Below are 17,253 nucleotides of genomic sequence, written 5' to 3' on the forward strand. Positions count from 1 at the left end.
GCTGTTTTCCTAGGTCATGAGGGCCGAAATTTCAATTCAGTGGAGCAGGGTCAAGATATTAACTGATATGCATGAAATTTCAGATATAGCTATATAATCCCTAGTGTAGTAAGATAAGACCTTTGCAGCAGGCTTTTTTTAAAAAAGATTTTTATGAACTGCCCTACTAAAGGGGCATGATATTGCTTTAACAGTGTGGTGCAAAACAAAAGCGTAGGCTGGGATGCAGATTAATAAGGATCCTGTTGTAATATCAACATTGCAAGATAACCTCCCAGGCTTGAGGGCTGAACGATGACATGGATGGAAAGGATGAAGAGGGGGACTCTGGCATGAGTTCTATTTGTATCCTACCTTTCCTTGTGGTGGAAATACATGCCCCCCCCCCCGTTTTATCCTCATAGCAACCCTGTGAGGGAGGTCAGGTGGAGGGACAGTGGCTGACCCAAAGTCAGTGAGCTTCAGGGTTGACTGGAGAACAAACTCCCTGTGGTTGCCCAGGAAGATGAAGGCTTAATAGGGGACAATAATACTTAGCATTTGTGCAACATTTTAGAGCATTCAAAACACTTCACGTGCTAGATCTCAGTAATTGTACAGAATATCTAAGCCTTGCCATGCACTTCCAAATGAAAATTTGCAGTCCAATCCTAGCAATGTTTACAGAGAAGCAAGTTCCACTGAGTTCAATAGGATTCACTCGCTTCCTAATATGCATGCTTACGACGTCAACAGGGGATGTGTGAGGCGGCCCCACCTTGCCGCCCTGGGCTCCTTTGGGAAAGGCAAGATATAAATGCAATAAATAATAATAATAGCAGCCTCACAGTCAGAGCTCTGGGCTGGGCCCTTCCTTGCTTTGAAGTGTCCCTGCCTTAGACCCTGCATAGGAGAAATATTTGCAAATCCAAATATTCAGCCCTCCCATTGACTTTCATTGGTAAAATCAAAGCAACAATGAACTGCTTGTTTTTGCAATTGGTACTTGACATTTGGAGACATTGTAGCCCCTCAAGAGGGGGATTAATCCTACAAATCTTCAGATAGGTAGGCCCAGCAGTGTCCCCCCCCCCCCGCCGCTAGCCACTATCTCATGATCTCATGCTTCTTGAACTCCGTGGTTGATCACCTAAGCCCCTTGAGGATTGGAAACTGAGAGCTCGCTGGGGTGTTCCAAGAGCTACCGTAGCTGAACTTCCCAAGGTCCCTGGCCAACACTGTAACCACTACACCATGGTGGCTTTCAACAGGATCTATTGGAAGAGACAGCGTGGCTGGGAGTAGAAGGAGCAGCATGGCATGTGGATAGAAAGAGGGCAAGGGAGTGAGATCTGTGGTGCAATATAAGAGGCAATGCGAAACTGGCCCTTATCCAGGTGACAGTGATTTCTGCTTTCCATTACAAGCCATTTGGCTTGCTATCCAGAACACTTCTCCAATACTCCATCAGAACCCTTTGGCTAAAATGTTGCATGTCAAAAACACATCCTTGATAGTGTTAACCAATTCTGTTAATCAATTCTTGAGACCGTTCTTGTGCACAAAAATCTGTTTGCAGTTGACAGGTTATTTAATATATTTACATGGCAAGCTTCATTTTTGTGGTTATCTAAAAACTAATAAAGCTAAAAGAAATGAAACAGTCTGGATCAGTCTGCCATCTCACACGGTCCATTCTTTGCCTAAAGAACATTGTTATTGGATGATATTTATCAGCAACACAAAAGCACAACTTTTAAAACATTGCTATTTTCCAAACCCTATAAGAAGGAGGAAAAAAACATAAACCAAGGGAAATTACATTTTCAGAGAGCATCATTCAGGAGACCTTTCCATTGTCTGGATGTGCAGTGGTGAACTTCTCCCCCGGATTTAATATTCTTTGATGAATATGAAAAGATAATTTGGTGTGCCCGCTCTCTGAAATCTCCCACAACATCTGAAGCAAAGGTTGCCTTCTTTTCTGTGGTCCAATTCATCACACCTCTGCAAACAAATTGGGGCTGTGCTTGCCACACATATCAGCACAGATAAAGTTTTGTGAGTAATAATAAAGTTTCAGCTCAGCTGCAGTGACTAGAGCATGTCAGGAGCTCGTCCTACACTCGAGTAGGACCCTGGTAGAGACACATGCCCGACTGGCATGTTCTCTCCCTCCTGGTCGATCATTTGGGAGCCTCAAAAGCTTTCTTCAGCCTGAACATCACAGCGACCGATGCCAACAGACATCGGTACACTTAGGGATCCGCAGAGTCTTCGCAGCTTGCATAACAGACCTTAGCAACTCAGCATTTTGGCTAATCTACTTTATTTACATATAAACACACACAGAGCACTGCAACATGTCTCCCCCTCTCACTAGCATCAGACAGCAAAGAGAAAGAACAAGGACAATAGTCCCACTTCATAGAACACAGTAACACAAACATCCTGTCACTTCCCACTCTGTGGAGTCAAAACATACACTGTCATGTGATAGACAACAATCCCATGACTGCAATCATGGAGCAGGAATTCTAACAGAGCAGTGCAAATTATATCACATCAGTGCAAATTCCACCATTGCAGCTCTGCTGGTGCAAAGCACTTCGATGCATGCAATGGAACTTCCTCTACTGTCCCTGCCACCCGCCCCAGCACCCTCAAAATAAGCTCTGGAGCAAATTTGTGGGTTGAGGGGCAGGAGCAGAAGAGGGAATGGAAGTCCTGTTGCATAGCATTGGATACCAACGTGTATTTTAGGGTGTGTTGCATCACAAAATACATATTTTATATGTATTTTTTATATATGCAGAAATCTGAATATATATGGAGAAATCTGAATAATAAGTACATTCCAACTGACACGTGCAGGTCACATCACTTCCCACTGGAATTCATAGGGAAGGAATTCCTCAGGCACCTCAACCTGTTGCATCCCTCCGTGTTTACTAGGCTTTTAAATGCGAGAGGCAGAGTCTGGCAGGAGAGGGCATGTAGGCTCTGTGCAAACTGTGAATTCCATTTAATAAGCTACAGCTTAAAACAAAAGCAAGCTGATAAATCAAAGCTGCGGAATTGCTTAATCTAAAAACTCTCTCATTGAAATGAATGTACTCTACCTAGTCAGTCTCACATGCCTCCTAAGCACATATTAATTCTGGAGCCTGGCTGTTATAATGCTGAGTGACAAACAGTAAAGATCTCTTTTTAGGTGGCAGAAAAAGCGCAATCGAAGGAACGAGGGCAAATCTCAGCTAGTCTTCTATAAGTAATCCAAAATGTATCAGATAACAATGCATGTATTATTCATTCATCTTTGTCCCCTGTCTGTTATAAATCTAAATAAATCATAAATCACCTTTGCAGAAAGCAATTTTTTTATTTATTTAGAGAGATAATGAGAGCCAGTTTTGCCAAACTATGTTACTAATATGAAAGGGACTTTTGAGCAGCGCTGCAAAACAAGGTCACACTGACCCATGGTGAAAATTTAGCACACTGAATGGCTTTGAACCCATTCACTGAATGGTTTCTGAGTCGTCCCCCTGGGAGCTGATTTATACAACTATCCAGTACCTGGGAAATCACCATATTTTCTTGCTGATGGGTTTTGGAATGATAAAGCAGTCTGATAAATACTGGCCGTTATGTCAGTATCATGATTCATGATGTCCTGGCTGTAGCACCTTGAATATATATAAAATCAATTTTTTATTTATTTAGGTAATATAGGCTTTGTGGAAAGATTGCCCCACAGACATCAGTTCAGCACCAAATGTTGGGTACATCCAGCAACCATTAAAAACATGCTTTGAAACATCCTTTTTTTCATGGGTAGAGTCGTCATAGTGACCCATTGTTAAAAGTAGAAGTTGACAGATGTGTCCCTCTTTTTCGCTCTTCAGAATATGGCACCCCAATTTCCTGACTATTAATACTATCTCCTGACATTGATTGTTAGTGCAACTGATACAGATGTTCTACTGACATGATATGCATTGCTATACGTCCTTATTTGCCATTTGTTTATTTGCACTACAATTCTTTTAAATGAAAGCTGGTTTACAAATTATTCTTTTTACTTTTATTTTTTAGAAATGCATCAATACGATGACTTTTCCATGCACACTACACTTATGAGAATCAGCCCCAAGTTTCTTAAGGATCAGTTTTCAAAAGCAAAAAAGAATTTTGTTGTTGTTTCTCAGTGTGGAATTCTGCTTGGGAACCATATTTGAGAACTACTTGGGGGGCTCAGATGGATGACCCCCACATCTGACTATGCATCTGAATGCAGATGATGTTCACCCACATGCCTGTACTTTTAAAGGGATGCACATCTAAATGCACACCTCCATTCTGCTCCAACTTACTCATTTTATACAACTGGGCTAGATCAAGGAGCATCACTTTGGTTTCCTTGACAATAGACACATGGTCTTTCTCCCTGCAAATAGTTTCTTACCCATTCCAAAAGCTCCTATTTTGCACCCTGCATTTCACACTAATCTACATGCATTGCACATACAGCTTCAGCTAAGACCTGAATGAGTCCTAATCAAGTTGATTTGATTCTGGGAACCAACCTTTGAATAGATCCTTTGATTTCCCACCCTGTAGTCACTGCCAGCTGCCACCGCCATCTTTTCACTTGCCCTCGCTGCTGCCGCCACCATCTTACCGTTATTTAGATCATATGGGCCACGCTCCAAAAAAAATATAGTTGAGTCAAAGGACGTAAGTGCACTTAACTTTCTGGTGGATTGCCTTGGCACATATGTGCACAATACATTTTAAATGGCCATTGTAAGGGAACGTCTATAGGAGCTCTTTCATATGTAATGTACTTTGATTGTAATATTGAAAAATCTCTGCATTCATTAGCAAATTGGCAGGGATTGGCATGCCAGCTGCAAATCAAATACATTATTCTGTAGCATTTAGATGCATATTCTAGTTTTAAAAATGCTACATATTAAAATCTGCAGCTACAAATATAAAGTATTATTCAATTTTGAAATCAGAGAGAACAGACCTCTGTTCTATGAATGGATATAATTTCTTCAGAAAATGTATAGAGATATATGACTACATTTATTGTAACTAAAATAAGTGTATTATGGACCTTATTGTCCAAGACCAGACATTTTAGGGCTATTTATTTTTTATTAATATTATTATTCTTGGAGATAAATCTGTTATTCAATAGGCATGAAATGGAATCTTGAACTCACATTTCCCAATGCATCTCTTGCAATTTTGTATAAAGGTATTCTGCAACTGCTGTGACAGATTTGTATCTTACAAGGTAAATGCTCAGTCAATGAAACCTGATGTTGACTGCAGTAGAAATATATACAGTAGGCTGGGATTCAAAGCATAGCTTGAAGATTGTCCAAAGGCTTGGCTATGCCTGCTGCCCAGTGAAACTGTTGACTTTCTTCCCACCAATGAATGTCATGCCTTTTCACAAACTACAGTGGTACCTTGGTTCTCGAACTCAGTCCGTTCTGGAAGTCCATTCAACTTCCAAAACGTTTGAAAACCAAGGCACGCCTTCTAATTGGCTGATTGGCACCAGAAACAATGCCGACAGCTGGAACGGATGTTCGGCTTCCATAAAACATTCGCAAACTGGAACACTTACTTCCAGGTTTGCGGAGTTCGGGAGCTGATTTGTTCATCAACTAAGCTGTTCAGGAACCAAGGTACCATTGTACTTCGAATGAATGACACCTTGCTAAGAGATCAAGAGATTGTTAAGAAGGCCCAAAAAACGCTAAAGGACTACTTTGAAATAAATTTGAACACTACGGTGGAGAAAAGAATAATCTGGGACGCAAGCAAAGCTGTAATGAGAGGGTTTCTGATACAACAGAATACAATAAAGAAAAAATTTTGGAATGGAAAAAAGGAAAAAATTCTAGAGAAAATAAGTGAAGGAGAGAAAAAGTTGAGAACTAATCCGAAGTCAAAAGAGGTGCTAAGAGAGATTAAATTCCATCAAGCACAATATTCGAAATTGATTAATCAAGAGATTGAGTGGAAAATTAAACAAATGAAGCAAAGATCGTTTGAATCAGCAAATAAATGTGGAAAGTTGTTAGCTTGGCAATTGAAAAAAAGACAAAAGTTAAACACAGTTACAAACCTGGAGATTCAAGGAAAAATAGTTCAGAAACCAGAAGAAATAAGAAAGTGCTTCCACAGATACTTCAAGGAACTTTATGCACAGGGGCCTCAGAAAGAATCGGAAATAGACCAATTCTTGAGGACAAATGGACTATCTAAAATAAGTCAAGATAAAAGATCAATTCTCAACAGTAAAATAACTCAACAGGAAATTGAAGGTGCCATCCAAAATATGCAACTTGGCAAATCTCCAGGCCCAGATGGTCTCACCTCCAAATATTATAAGACTCTGAAGGATTGTTTGATACAACCGTTGCTGGAGGTTTGCAACCAGATTATGGAGGGGAGAAGGGCTCCGGAAACGTGGAAAGAAGCATTCATCACATTGATTCCTAAGTCAGAGAAGGAAAAGACTCAGCTCAAGAACTACCGTCCCATCTCACTCCTGAATGTGGATTACAAAATATTTGCAGACATTTTAGCAAGTAGACTTAAAAACGTTTTAAACGAAGTAATTCACAAGGACCAAGCAGGCTTTCTCCCTGGTAGACACATGTCTGATAACACCAGGAACATTATTGATATATTGGAGTTGTTGAGAATTAGAAACACAAGGGCTGCCTTAATCTTTATTGATGCGGAGAAAGCATTTGACAACATTTCTTGGATGTTTATGAAGAAAAACTTGAAGGGGATGGGAGTGGGACGGGGGTTTGAAAATGGACTAGAAGCAATTTATTCAGAGCAAAAAGCCAAGTTGATAGTGAACAATGTGGTGTCGGATGAACTTCTAATTGAAAAAGGGACACGACAGGGGTGCCCTTTATCCCCTCTGCTATTTATCTCTGTTCTGGAGGTATTGCTGAATATGATTAGGGAGGACCAGTTGGTGCAAGGTATAGAGGTCGGAGCGAAACAATACAAACTGAAAGCCTTTGCAGATGACCTAGTCTTGACAGTACAGGAGCCAGTATCTAGCACAAAAAGAGTTTTGGAACTTATCCTGGAGTTTGGTCGGGTGGCGGGATTCAAGTTAAACAAACAAAAAACTAAGGTTTTGGTCAAAAATTTGACACCTACAGAGATAGAGGGGTATCAGAAAGAGACAGAGCTAAGTGTGGTCAAAAAAGTGAAATACCTGGGGGTATACTTGTCCACCAAAAATTTAAATCTTTTTAAAGATAACTATGAAAAATGTTGGTTGGAAATTAAAAAGGATCTGGATATTTGGTCAAGATTGAAACTTACCTTGTCAGGCCGAATCGCAGCTATAAAGATGTGTGTTTTGCCAAAAATGCTATTTTTATTTCAAACCCTTCAGGTCGTGGACAGAATGGAATGTTTTGGAAAATGGCAGAAGGATATTTCTAAGTTTGTCTGGCAGGGCAAAAAGCCCCGAATAAAATTTAAAATACTAACCGACTCAAAAGAAAGAGGGGGGTTTGCCCTGCCGGACTTAAGGTTGTATTATGAAGCTGCAGCCTTCTGCTGGTTGAAGGATTGGTTCCTGTTGGAAAACACCGATGTCCTAGATCTGGAGGGGTTTGATAATGTGTATGGCTGGCATGCATACTTGTGGTATGACAAGGCGAAGGTTCATAAATTGTTCAAAAACCATATTGTCAGAAAATCAATTTTTGCCGTCTGGATGAAGTATAAGGATTTATTAGAAAACAAGACCCCGAGGTGGTTATCACCTGTGGAAGCCAAGATTTCTAAAAAAAAGCCCAATATGGAGGCCTATTGGCCAAAATATTGGGAACTGATTGAAAGAGTTGGAGACAATTGGAAGCTCCAAAGCCAGGACAAATTAAAAGGTAAGGTGCGAGATTGGTTACACTATGCTCAAATTCAAGAGGTATTCAAAATGGACAAAAAAGTGGGTTTCCAGTTGGAGAAATCGAAACTGGAGACGGAGTTACTAGAACCAAAGACTAAGGTACTTTCGAGGATGTATGACTTGCTGCTTAAATGGAACACCCAGGATGAGACAGTTAAATCTGCTATGATAAAATGGGCACAGGATGTAGGACACAACATTATGTCTGAGGACTGGGAAAGGTTATGGAACACCGGTATGAAATTCACGGCATGTAGTGCCTTGAAAGAGAACATTATGAAAATGGTATACCGGTGGTACATGACCCCAGTCAAGTTGGCTAAAATATACCATCTTTCTGATAATAAGTGTTGGAAATGCAAGGAGGCAGAAGGGACATTCTTTCACCTCTGGTGGACCTGCCCGAAAGTAAAGGCCTTTTGGGAAATGATACATAATGAGTTGAAAAAGGTATTCAGATATACCTTTTCTAAGAAACCAGAGGCCTTTCTATTGGGCATGGTGGACCGGAAGGTGCCAAAGAAGGACAGAACCTTGTTTATGTATGCAACCACAGCAGCTAGGATTCTTATCGCAAAGTTCTGGAAGACACCAGATTTACCCACACTGGAGGACTGGCAGACGCAGCTGATGGACTACATGGAGTTGGCAGAAATGACCGGCAGAATTCGAGATCTGAGCGAAGAAACAATGGAGGAGGACTGGAAAAAATTTAAGGACTATTTGCAAAAACATTATAAGTTGTTTGAGTGCTAAGACTGTGCACGATTAAGAAACGTTATGCTTCTGCAATTTATTTCAAGTAAATGATAAAGTAAGTATTGATGGGAAAAAATGAGACAAATTAGAAACAAAATATTATGTTTATTAAGAGTGTTAAAATTAAATTACAAATTTTTGAAACTGGTAACATAATAAATACAAAGGTATAATAAGTCGAGAAATAAGATAATAAATTGCTGAATTGGTTAGAATGATGAACGCAATGCTGAGAGGATGCGAGGAGGTCCAAAAAGTTGTCGAAAAAATTTTATAATGATCGTTTCTTTTTTCTATGTTTTTTTTTTATATATATGGAAAATGTTTCTTGTATATTGTTGTCCAAACAAATTTGTTCACCTATGGAAAGAAACGCAATAAAAAATTATATATAAAAAAAAACGAAAAGCCCCCTCCATATCAGAAGAGGTTTCCCATGAGGGATAGGTAGCTAATCCTAAACATACACAAGTTTCAAACCTCTTTTTGTACATAGAATTCATTACACAATTCTGTAGATTATACTGTAAACCAACCTTTGATTCTCAGGTGAAAGGGCAGTCTAGAAATTCAACAAACAAATAAATAATAGATTCAGGCCATATATATGAACCAATTCATGTGGTCAGAACTGGCAACAGGAACTGGATGATAAGTTTTCATCCCATCTACTGCATCCTTCTGGACCAGAACAGATTACATTTTCAGACTCATCACATTCAAAGGACTCTCTCCTCGTAACCCACTCATTGTAAAAGCCAAACTTTTCTGAATAAGGCAACAGCCCTTTCGTCATGAACCCGGACTCAGATTCCCATTCTTTAGGAGAAGAGGCTGAGGACTCTGAAATTGAAGGGGAAAGGAATGCAGAGCCAACCTTGGAAGACTTTCCAGCCCCAGAAGCACTTTCACTAGACAAGCCTGTGTGGTTAGTATCCCTCCAGCCTCACGATGTGACATCGCTGTCCTTGGACTTGGAAGACTCCATTGTAGAAATCCCAGTGATAGCAGAGCTCAGCCACACAGTTACAATAGGAGACAACTCAAGCAAGTTGGGCCCCTTTAAGTGAAGAAGCACCGTCCCGTGCAGCTAGGGCTACTAGTGCTATATAGGGATCAGTTTGTTGCTTCAGCAATGGCAGAGCTCTGTGTCCCATAGCAGAGCCTGAGCACTCCACTAAGCCTGACCCGTAACTTGCCTCATGCCTGAGCCTTGTCTAAGATCTCAGAAAGTGTTTGCTCCCAACTCTTACTACAGATGAGCAGCTTCAACCTGTGATCTGTCCATAGGACTGATAAGTTCTGCCCCTAGTTTATATGATTCTCCAACCAGCAGAGTCTTGGCTTGCTGGCCTTGACATTTTCTTTGTTCAAGTTTACGTTCACTTTACCTATTGAAACCTAACCTTGATTAATGTGACCTAAGAGACCATGCTTCACTGGCCACTATGCTACCTGATTAAGAAGTGCCACAATAGTATTTCATTTCCCTAGAGCTCAGAGCCTAGCCAGAGCAAGACAGGACAAGCCCCTTACCCTTTTCAATGTTGCTGCCTATTCAATCACCTTCTCTAACCTTTTGTACACTGCTATAGACTGCCTCTAAAGGAATAAGGCAACTGAATAAGCAATGGTGATGATTTCAAGGGAGTGGACCCATTCCAGAACAGGTTCCCAGTAACAACACATTGACTAGAGCTTCCCATGCCCCAGTTCTTGAGCTGATGCTGAATGTGGATGGTCAGGAACTTCTCATTCTCACTGTGTCTGAGAAACAAACTGGTTGGGTGAGATAAAACATGAAGCTGCCTCATACCAAGCAGATTGTTTGGTCCATCCAGCTGAATATTGCCAATTAGAAGACTCTCTGGAAGGAATCTTGCTCCCAATATCTGTTTTTGATCAGATGCCAGGGACTGAACTTGGGACCTTTCGGGTGCAAACCATATGCTATGTCAATCAGTTACAGTCCTTTCTACAAAGTGTTTGCAACCCCCCCCCCCCCGGCGTTTTTGTGTGTGCTGGAACATAGGAAAGATTTAATAAGGGAGGAAATCAATGATACAACTCCCTCCCTCTGAACATCACCTGTATCCTATAATCCACATCGATAAGTGCCTTACACTTCCAAGCTTTAGTTGCTAGTACCATTTGCTTAGTATGCTTAGTAAGTTAGGTAAGGTAAAGGGACCCCTGACCATTAGGTCCAGTCGTGATCAACTCTGGGGTTGTGGCGCTCATCTTGCTTTATTGGCCTAGGGAGCCGGCATACAACTTCCGGGTCATGTGGCCAGCATGACTAAGCCGCTTCTGGTGAACCAGGGCAGCGCACGGAAACGCCGTTTACCTTCCCGCTGGTGTGGTACCTATTTATCTACTTGCACGTTGACGTGTTTTCAAACTGCTAGGTTGGCAGGAGCAGGGACCGAACAACAGGAGCTCACCCCGTTGCGGGGATTCGAACCGCCGACCTTCTGATCAGCAAGTCCTAGGCTCTGTGGTTTAACCCACAGCACTACCCAGGTTCTGGCTTAGTAAGCTAGTTCCTCCTAAAAATATATATATTGTTTGCCATGGCCCCGAATGTGTCCCTCTTCTATTTGTAACTCTCACGAACAGAGCAAAGCCAACCAGCCGTGCAACATGTTCACACTGGCACACTGCAGACATTTGTTGTCTTTTCAGTCATTCCTTGCTGAGACTGTAACTTCTGGAAATCTGTTGGATAAATTGCAACTCAAGCTTGAGCAGTTGAGTAAACAAAGAGGAAAAATAAAAAAGTCTGTGTGCATCAGTGTCAAACAGCAGCTGCCTTGAACAACAATAAATAAAAAGAAACCCAAAATTACATTTGTTACATAATTAGGTTCCCTTCACTGATTCTATGTCCTCTTGCAGCATGAAGGCAGATTGGTCTTTTTTTATGATGATCCCAAATTCATCAAAGAGAAGCTAACATAAAATCAGACTCCCAATGAGGAAGCCTTTCCAAAACAGATTATTTTTGTATCCATTACTGAAGGCTGCACAGACCTCATGTGCATCCACTTTGTGTGTGGCTGAAAGATTGAATGACTGTACCCATGTTCATACCCAAAGCATAGATGGTGGAACTTGAACAAACTGGTGGTTGAAGTCACTTGTACATACATTACAGTACATACAGTAGTTGTGTGAACTACTGAACATGTAGCAACTATTTATCTGTGCACAGCTTTATTTTCCAAATTACAGCAACAGCAATTTAAGCGTCGTGCAATCTGCCTACCCAGCATGTGGTGTTGATCATTAGCATTTTGTAGTATTTCCCACTTGACTATTTCTGACTCATTCCCACTGTAATGCAGACTGGGATTTCTGTTGAGAACTTGCTTAAATCAGAATGCTTAATTAAACGGGCTGAAGGTATGAACAAAGAAAATGAACATGTATACAATGATCAATCTGCATTTGGGTAAACCCAGGTGTATATGCTGATTGTATGTGCATTCCCATTCCTTCATCTATCCCCACTTTGTGGATGGGATGGGGGCCACTCAATAATTAAAAGGACAAAGAAGGAGGCAGGAAGCATGGTGGTTGAAGGCCAATAAGAGGCAGATCAGATCAGGAACCAAGTCACCCAGCTCCCTTCCCTTTCCCCTACTAAAGTGGTGTTGTTAGAGGCATGACACTCCAACCTAGTAAGCTGAAGATTTTTACAATAAGTTACAAAGCAGAGTGAGCTAGTTCAGTGCTGTACAAGCACAACAGAAGTCTTAGGGCTTTATTCAACGTAGCACTAATGCAAATGTTCCATCAGTCAACAGAATGTTCTCCACCTGTGCACACCCTAAATCTATCCTGGGTTTCCTCTCAACCTTCTGGAGCAGGTTTAGGGTTAGCGGGGGGTTGGGAAAGGAGGTGTGTATGTCCTGTTGTGCTCTTGGCAGTTCTTGCATGTGCACAACTATTTCATCGAATACCACCTTAAATAGCCAGGGAGCTCCCAACTTCAACTGTTGTCATTGGGGAGTTGAACACATTCTCTCCACAGTGATGATGTGTTTGGCTGAGAGGTCTACAAACACAGCTGTACCTGTGGCTGAACAAATTGCATTACAAACAAATCAATTTCAATATTAATCAATATTAATCAGTTGATATTAATCAGGGTGGGCTGATGCCATCTGATGAATTGTTCAGCCTCAGGAACATCTGGCTTGATGTTCTCTCTTTAGCAGTCTCTATATTGACAGAAGTTTCATTGAAAGCCAATGTACAGGTGCTCTTAGTTTGCACCTTGTATGGTCTGTGTATCATGCAGTTGCACATGCCTTGCTGTTGTTTAGTCATGTCCGACTCTTCGTAACCCCATGGACCAGAGCACGCCAGGCACTCTTGTCTTCCACTGCCTCCCGCAGTTTGGTCAAACTCATGTGGTACAGTTCAAATAGGTGATACATAGCCATACGTATCAGGGATAGCTTGAGAAATCAAATTCAAGTTCATTTATATTTACATTTCTCTCTCTCTCTCTCTCTCTCTCTCTCTCTCTCTCTCTCTCTCTCTCACACACACACACACACACACACACACACACACTGTTGTGCATCATTTTGCTTCCGAGGACACTTGCAGATCATCCCTTCTATGCAAATACTACTGTTACCAGAATTTTTTTTGAAACAGACCTTACCGTAAAACCCATTAGAATGATTAGTGTGCTGTGTCAGTTCTTGAACAATCCCTAAGATCCTAATTTGCGATGAGTAATAATTGTAATGCAACTCTCTTTAATTTCCCTGCAGGGGTCTCTCAAAGCCTGCAACCCTTCCCTTCCCTGTGCAAAAATTCATGTCATTATCCTCAACTATGGATGGGAAGGATTATTATGCACTCACATTTTCAAAAGATTTGAGGACTTAGTTAGGCATCTGAAGATTTCAATAACTTCAATGTTTCAGATTTTTTTTGCTGGATGAAAAGTGAATCTTGGGTGTTATAGAATTTAATTATCTGTCAAGTGACATATACGGGAAGTTGAAAGTGACTAATCATATTAAAAATTGATACATTTGCAAAACAGGGTACTGCCAGCAATTCAGGGATATTCCAGGTACAAAAACAAAACAACTGATTCCAGAAAAGTCTGCAAAAGCTGAATATGGGCCAGCACAGTTCAAGGCCTAGCTTGCCAGCCACATGCCCAGGGTGCTGGTCATGGTAGCAGCTAAATATGTTGACCCTAACTATGAGATAAATGTTCTCATATTGCAACTGGATCATTGCTCATACTGCTCCAAGTTCTAACCAATTAAAGTTTAACTGTGGCTTTGGTCTTGAGGTAGCTTGTTCTTCACTACTTCCTAACACAAATACAGCAGACCCTCCAAGTTTCCATATTTTCCAGGGACAGTTCTGGATTCGTAGATCTTATCCCAGAATGTCCCACTTTTCCTTAGGACATGCCTATTTTCATTGGATGAATGTTGAAGGGTATGCAGTTTTCTGACCCCCAAACTGTCTGAAAGCAGTCCTGTATAGGGAAGTTTTTTAATGTTTAATGTTTTATTATGTTTTAATATATGTTGAATGCCACCCAGAGTGGCTGGGGAAACCCAGTCTGATGGGAGGGGTATAAATAGTAAAATATAATAATATATTGTGGGGGGCCCAGGTAAGCCCCACCCCACATAATCGATCACATGACATGGTGCACACTCACCATTTGAATGGCAATGCCCATCAACTTTGTGGGGCCCCAGCCCCCTCAAATATTTTATTGCAGGGGCCCAAGCCCCCTATGGCCCCCTAGGAGTTGGCTCTCTTAGTTTGTATGTCCTCTCTTTCTCATACCTAAGAATAAATTGATTAATTCCCATGGTGCTGCCACTAAAACCTTATTAACATAGTGGACAGTATCCTTTTCTGCCATGGTAGTGACCAAGGGGTTTGATTCCCCAATGGGGAGATCAAATACTTTGATAGTGAAGGACAAGAGTTTAGTCTGAATGCTTTGCATTCAGAATATCTCAAGTTCAATCCCTGGCATCTCCAGATAACGCAAATCTGGTAGTAGATTGTGGCATAGGCCTCTGTTTGAAACCCTGGACAACCACTGTCGATCAGTATAGGTAATACTGGACTCCATAGTCAAACAGTTTGCCCTGGTATAAGGCAATCCTAGATTCCTAAACTCTCCCAAAGTTCCATATAAGTGAAGCAAATTCCAGTCAATGATCAGAGAAGTGCTGTCTATAGGAGACCGGAAAGTGAATCCACACAATTCACACACATCTGCAATCTGGCTCATTTCTTTCTGCAAGTAACACCATAAATGCAGTTATCAAGTACATTAGACCAGGGTGTGCTCAGTGTTGCTCTTCCACCCCAAAGGCGTAATTTATTGCCACTTGCTACATAAACCCCAGGACTAGAAAATAAAACCCTTCTCAAATAAAAGCACCTCGGCTATACAGGCTTCAAGATACCTCAGACTCACTCATAAAGTGGTTTTATAGGACCTGCAGGGGAAAGTATATCATGCTCACTTACTTCGTTAAACTACTAAAGGCTTAGAATACAATCCCTGCCTGCGCTTGATTCATTTTCCCAAGGACTTGAATCAAAAGCATTTCTGACATGCTGAAGGCAAAGCAGAGACAACATAATGTGAGTGGTGAGAAGGATGGAAGTCAATTGCGCCACCTGTTTTGTGCCCTCTGATTCTTCTGACAAAAATTAAGCTCTTCCTGCCTAACCACAAGGCAGTAACCAGCAAAGAGCAATTTTGGGACCTGAGCATTTTCTTTTACTTGGTAAGAATACTTCTAAAAAAAATATACAGCTGTCTAGCCTTCATGGCTTTCATTAAAGGTTTTCATTGCATTAAACATTTTAGAATCGCAAGGGAGACCTTTGAGAGAGGAAAACTCTGTGATGATCATTCAGTGGTGGTTATTATTTTGTTTGTTAATATGCTAAGTATCTATGTGTTTTTGTATTGCAAACCACCCTGTGACCCTTGGATGAAGGGAGGCATAGAAATCCAATCAATCAATAATAAATAAATACAAACTCAGATATGAAAAGGGCCTTATATGAATAGTCCTAAACTAATCCTGGAACTCAAAAAGCAAATGAGTAAGTTGCATGGCGCCAAGTACACCAAACTCCTGAAATCCCAACAGTAGGCTAGTTCATCAATGGAGGTACTGCACAGTTAGAAATTGATCAATGGCATGACACTGATCTCAGTGATCATCAGTAAAGAGTAAAATAAGTAAATACGTGATTTGAAGCACTTACTCTCTGCAGGCTCTTTAGATCTTCTTCCGCTGGAGGATTTCCTCAGTAAACTTCGTCCTGAGGTAAAAAGGCTGGTTAATTCCTCTAGAGGACTGGTAGGTGTTCTAGAACGGGAACTACTTTGCGATGATGACCCGTAGGTATTGACAGAGGTGTTTACCATTTTCCCTCCTTCTTGCAATATATTTCTGGCTGTAGAATGAGGCACTGATGGAGAACTTCTTGAGAGACTTCCTGAATGTACAGAATCGTAAGGAGGAGGTCTTTTGAGACTTAAGGGGGTAAGTGACCGACCCATATTCACAGGAGAGGGGGAGGCAGAGTGGCTTTTAGGATAGCCATGCGGAGACTGTGTTCTGTATAAGGTAGAAGGATGTGGAGGAGAAGAAGAATGTCCTGGAGTACTAGTTCCATGAGATGCTGTTTGGTCTTTCTCCAGTTTTTGATGACTTGGAGTGTGAGGTGGCAGTGATGATGGAGAAGCTCCAGCTTGCTGCTTGATATAAGACACGTTTTCTAGCACAGGAAGCTTTGCGACTTCCAGTGGTGTTAAAGGAGATTCATCAGAATTTGGGGAGCATTGCACTGGTGCAGGTGGAAATACCAGGAGTGGAGGTCTATGAGAAAGCAAATTTGGAAATGGTGGGGGTATATCACAAAGAACACCCTTGGGAGTGGATGGCACTGAGGACTTGGTGAAATCAAGGTCAGGCACTGTGGGAGTAGCACACTGAGAAGAACAGCTGTGATGGTCATACTCACATGGACATTTTGAATCTTGGCCTCCATCGTCAAAGATGGGGTATTTCATTTCCTCATATACTGCCTCACTTTGATCCTCCTCATCTTTTTTGAAGTCTCTAAGTATATTTCCAACCATTTCGATATAAACCGGTTCTTCTTCCTCAGTATCTGGAGCAGGACTGCTGACCTGTGATAAGGAGGTATCCCTGCTTAGTGTTGACTTTGTGGGGCCATGTTTTTTGATGTATGTCTCATCAAAAGATGCACTTAGCTGAGTGTTTGGGTTCCGTTTCGGCTTAGGGGGAGGAACCTTCTTTGTATATTCATCACTGTGAGGCCTTGGTTTGGCCGACACTGCAAAGGAACCAAAATACACATCGATCAGATGTTTAGTCAAAACATTGTCCACCTTTCAAACACCTATAGTTTAGCTACTCTGTTTTTACATCTCCTGAACTACATGATGCAATGGAAGCAAACATTTGACAAAACACCATTCAGACTTC

General features: G+C 41.3%; 1 protein-coding gene across 5 annotated transcripts in view; it reads right to left on the reverse strand.

Moving 5' to 3' along the window:
- NYAP2 (neuronal tyrosine-phosphorylated phosphoinositide-3-kinase adaptor 2) overlaps positions 1–17,253 on the reverse strand; it is a 152,176-nt gene that overhangs the window by 34,902 nt on the left and 100,021 nt on the right. For all 5 annotated transcript variants that reach the window (XM_081192593.1, XM_081192596.1, XM_081192594.1 and 2 more), the window contains exon 4: positions 16,004–17,101. In XM_081192593.1, the coding sequence (XP_081048719.1) occupies positions 16,004–17,101 (1,098 nt within the window). The remainder of the gene's footprint in view (positions 1–16,003; positions 17,102–17,253) is intronic.

Source organism: Podarcis bocagei (genome assembly GCF_964188305.1).
Source record: "Podarcis bocagei genome assembly, chromosome: 4".
In the NCBI taxonomy this organism is placed as follows: Eukaryota; Metazoa; Chordata; class Lepidosauria; order Squamata; family Lacertidae; genus Podarcis; species Podarcis bocagei.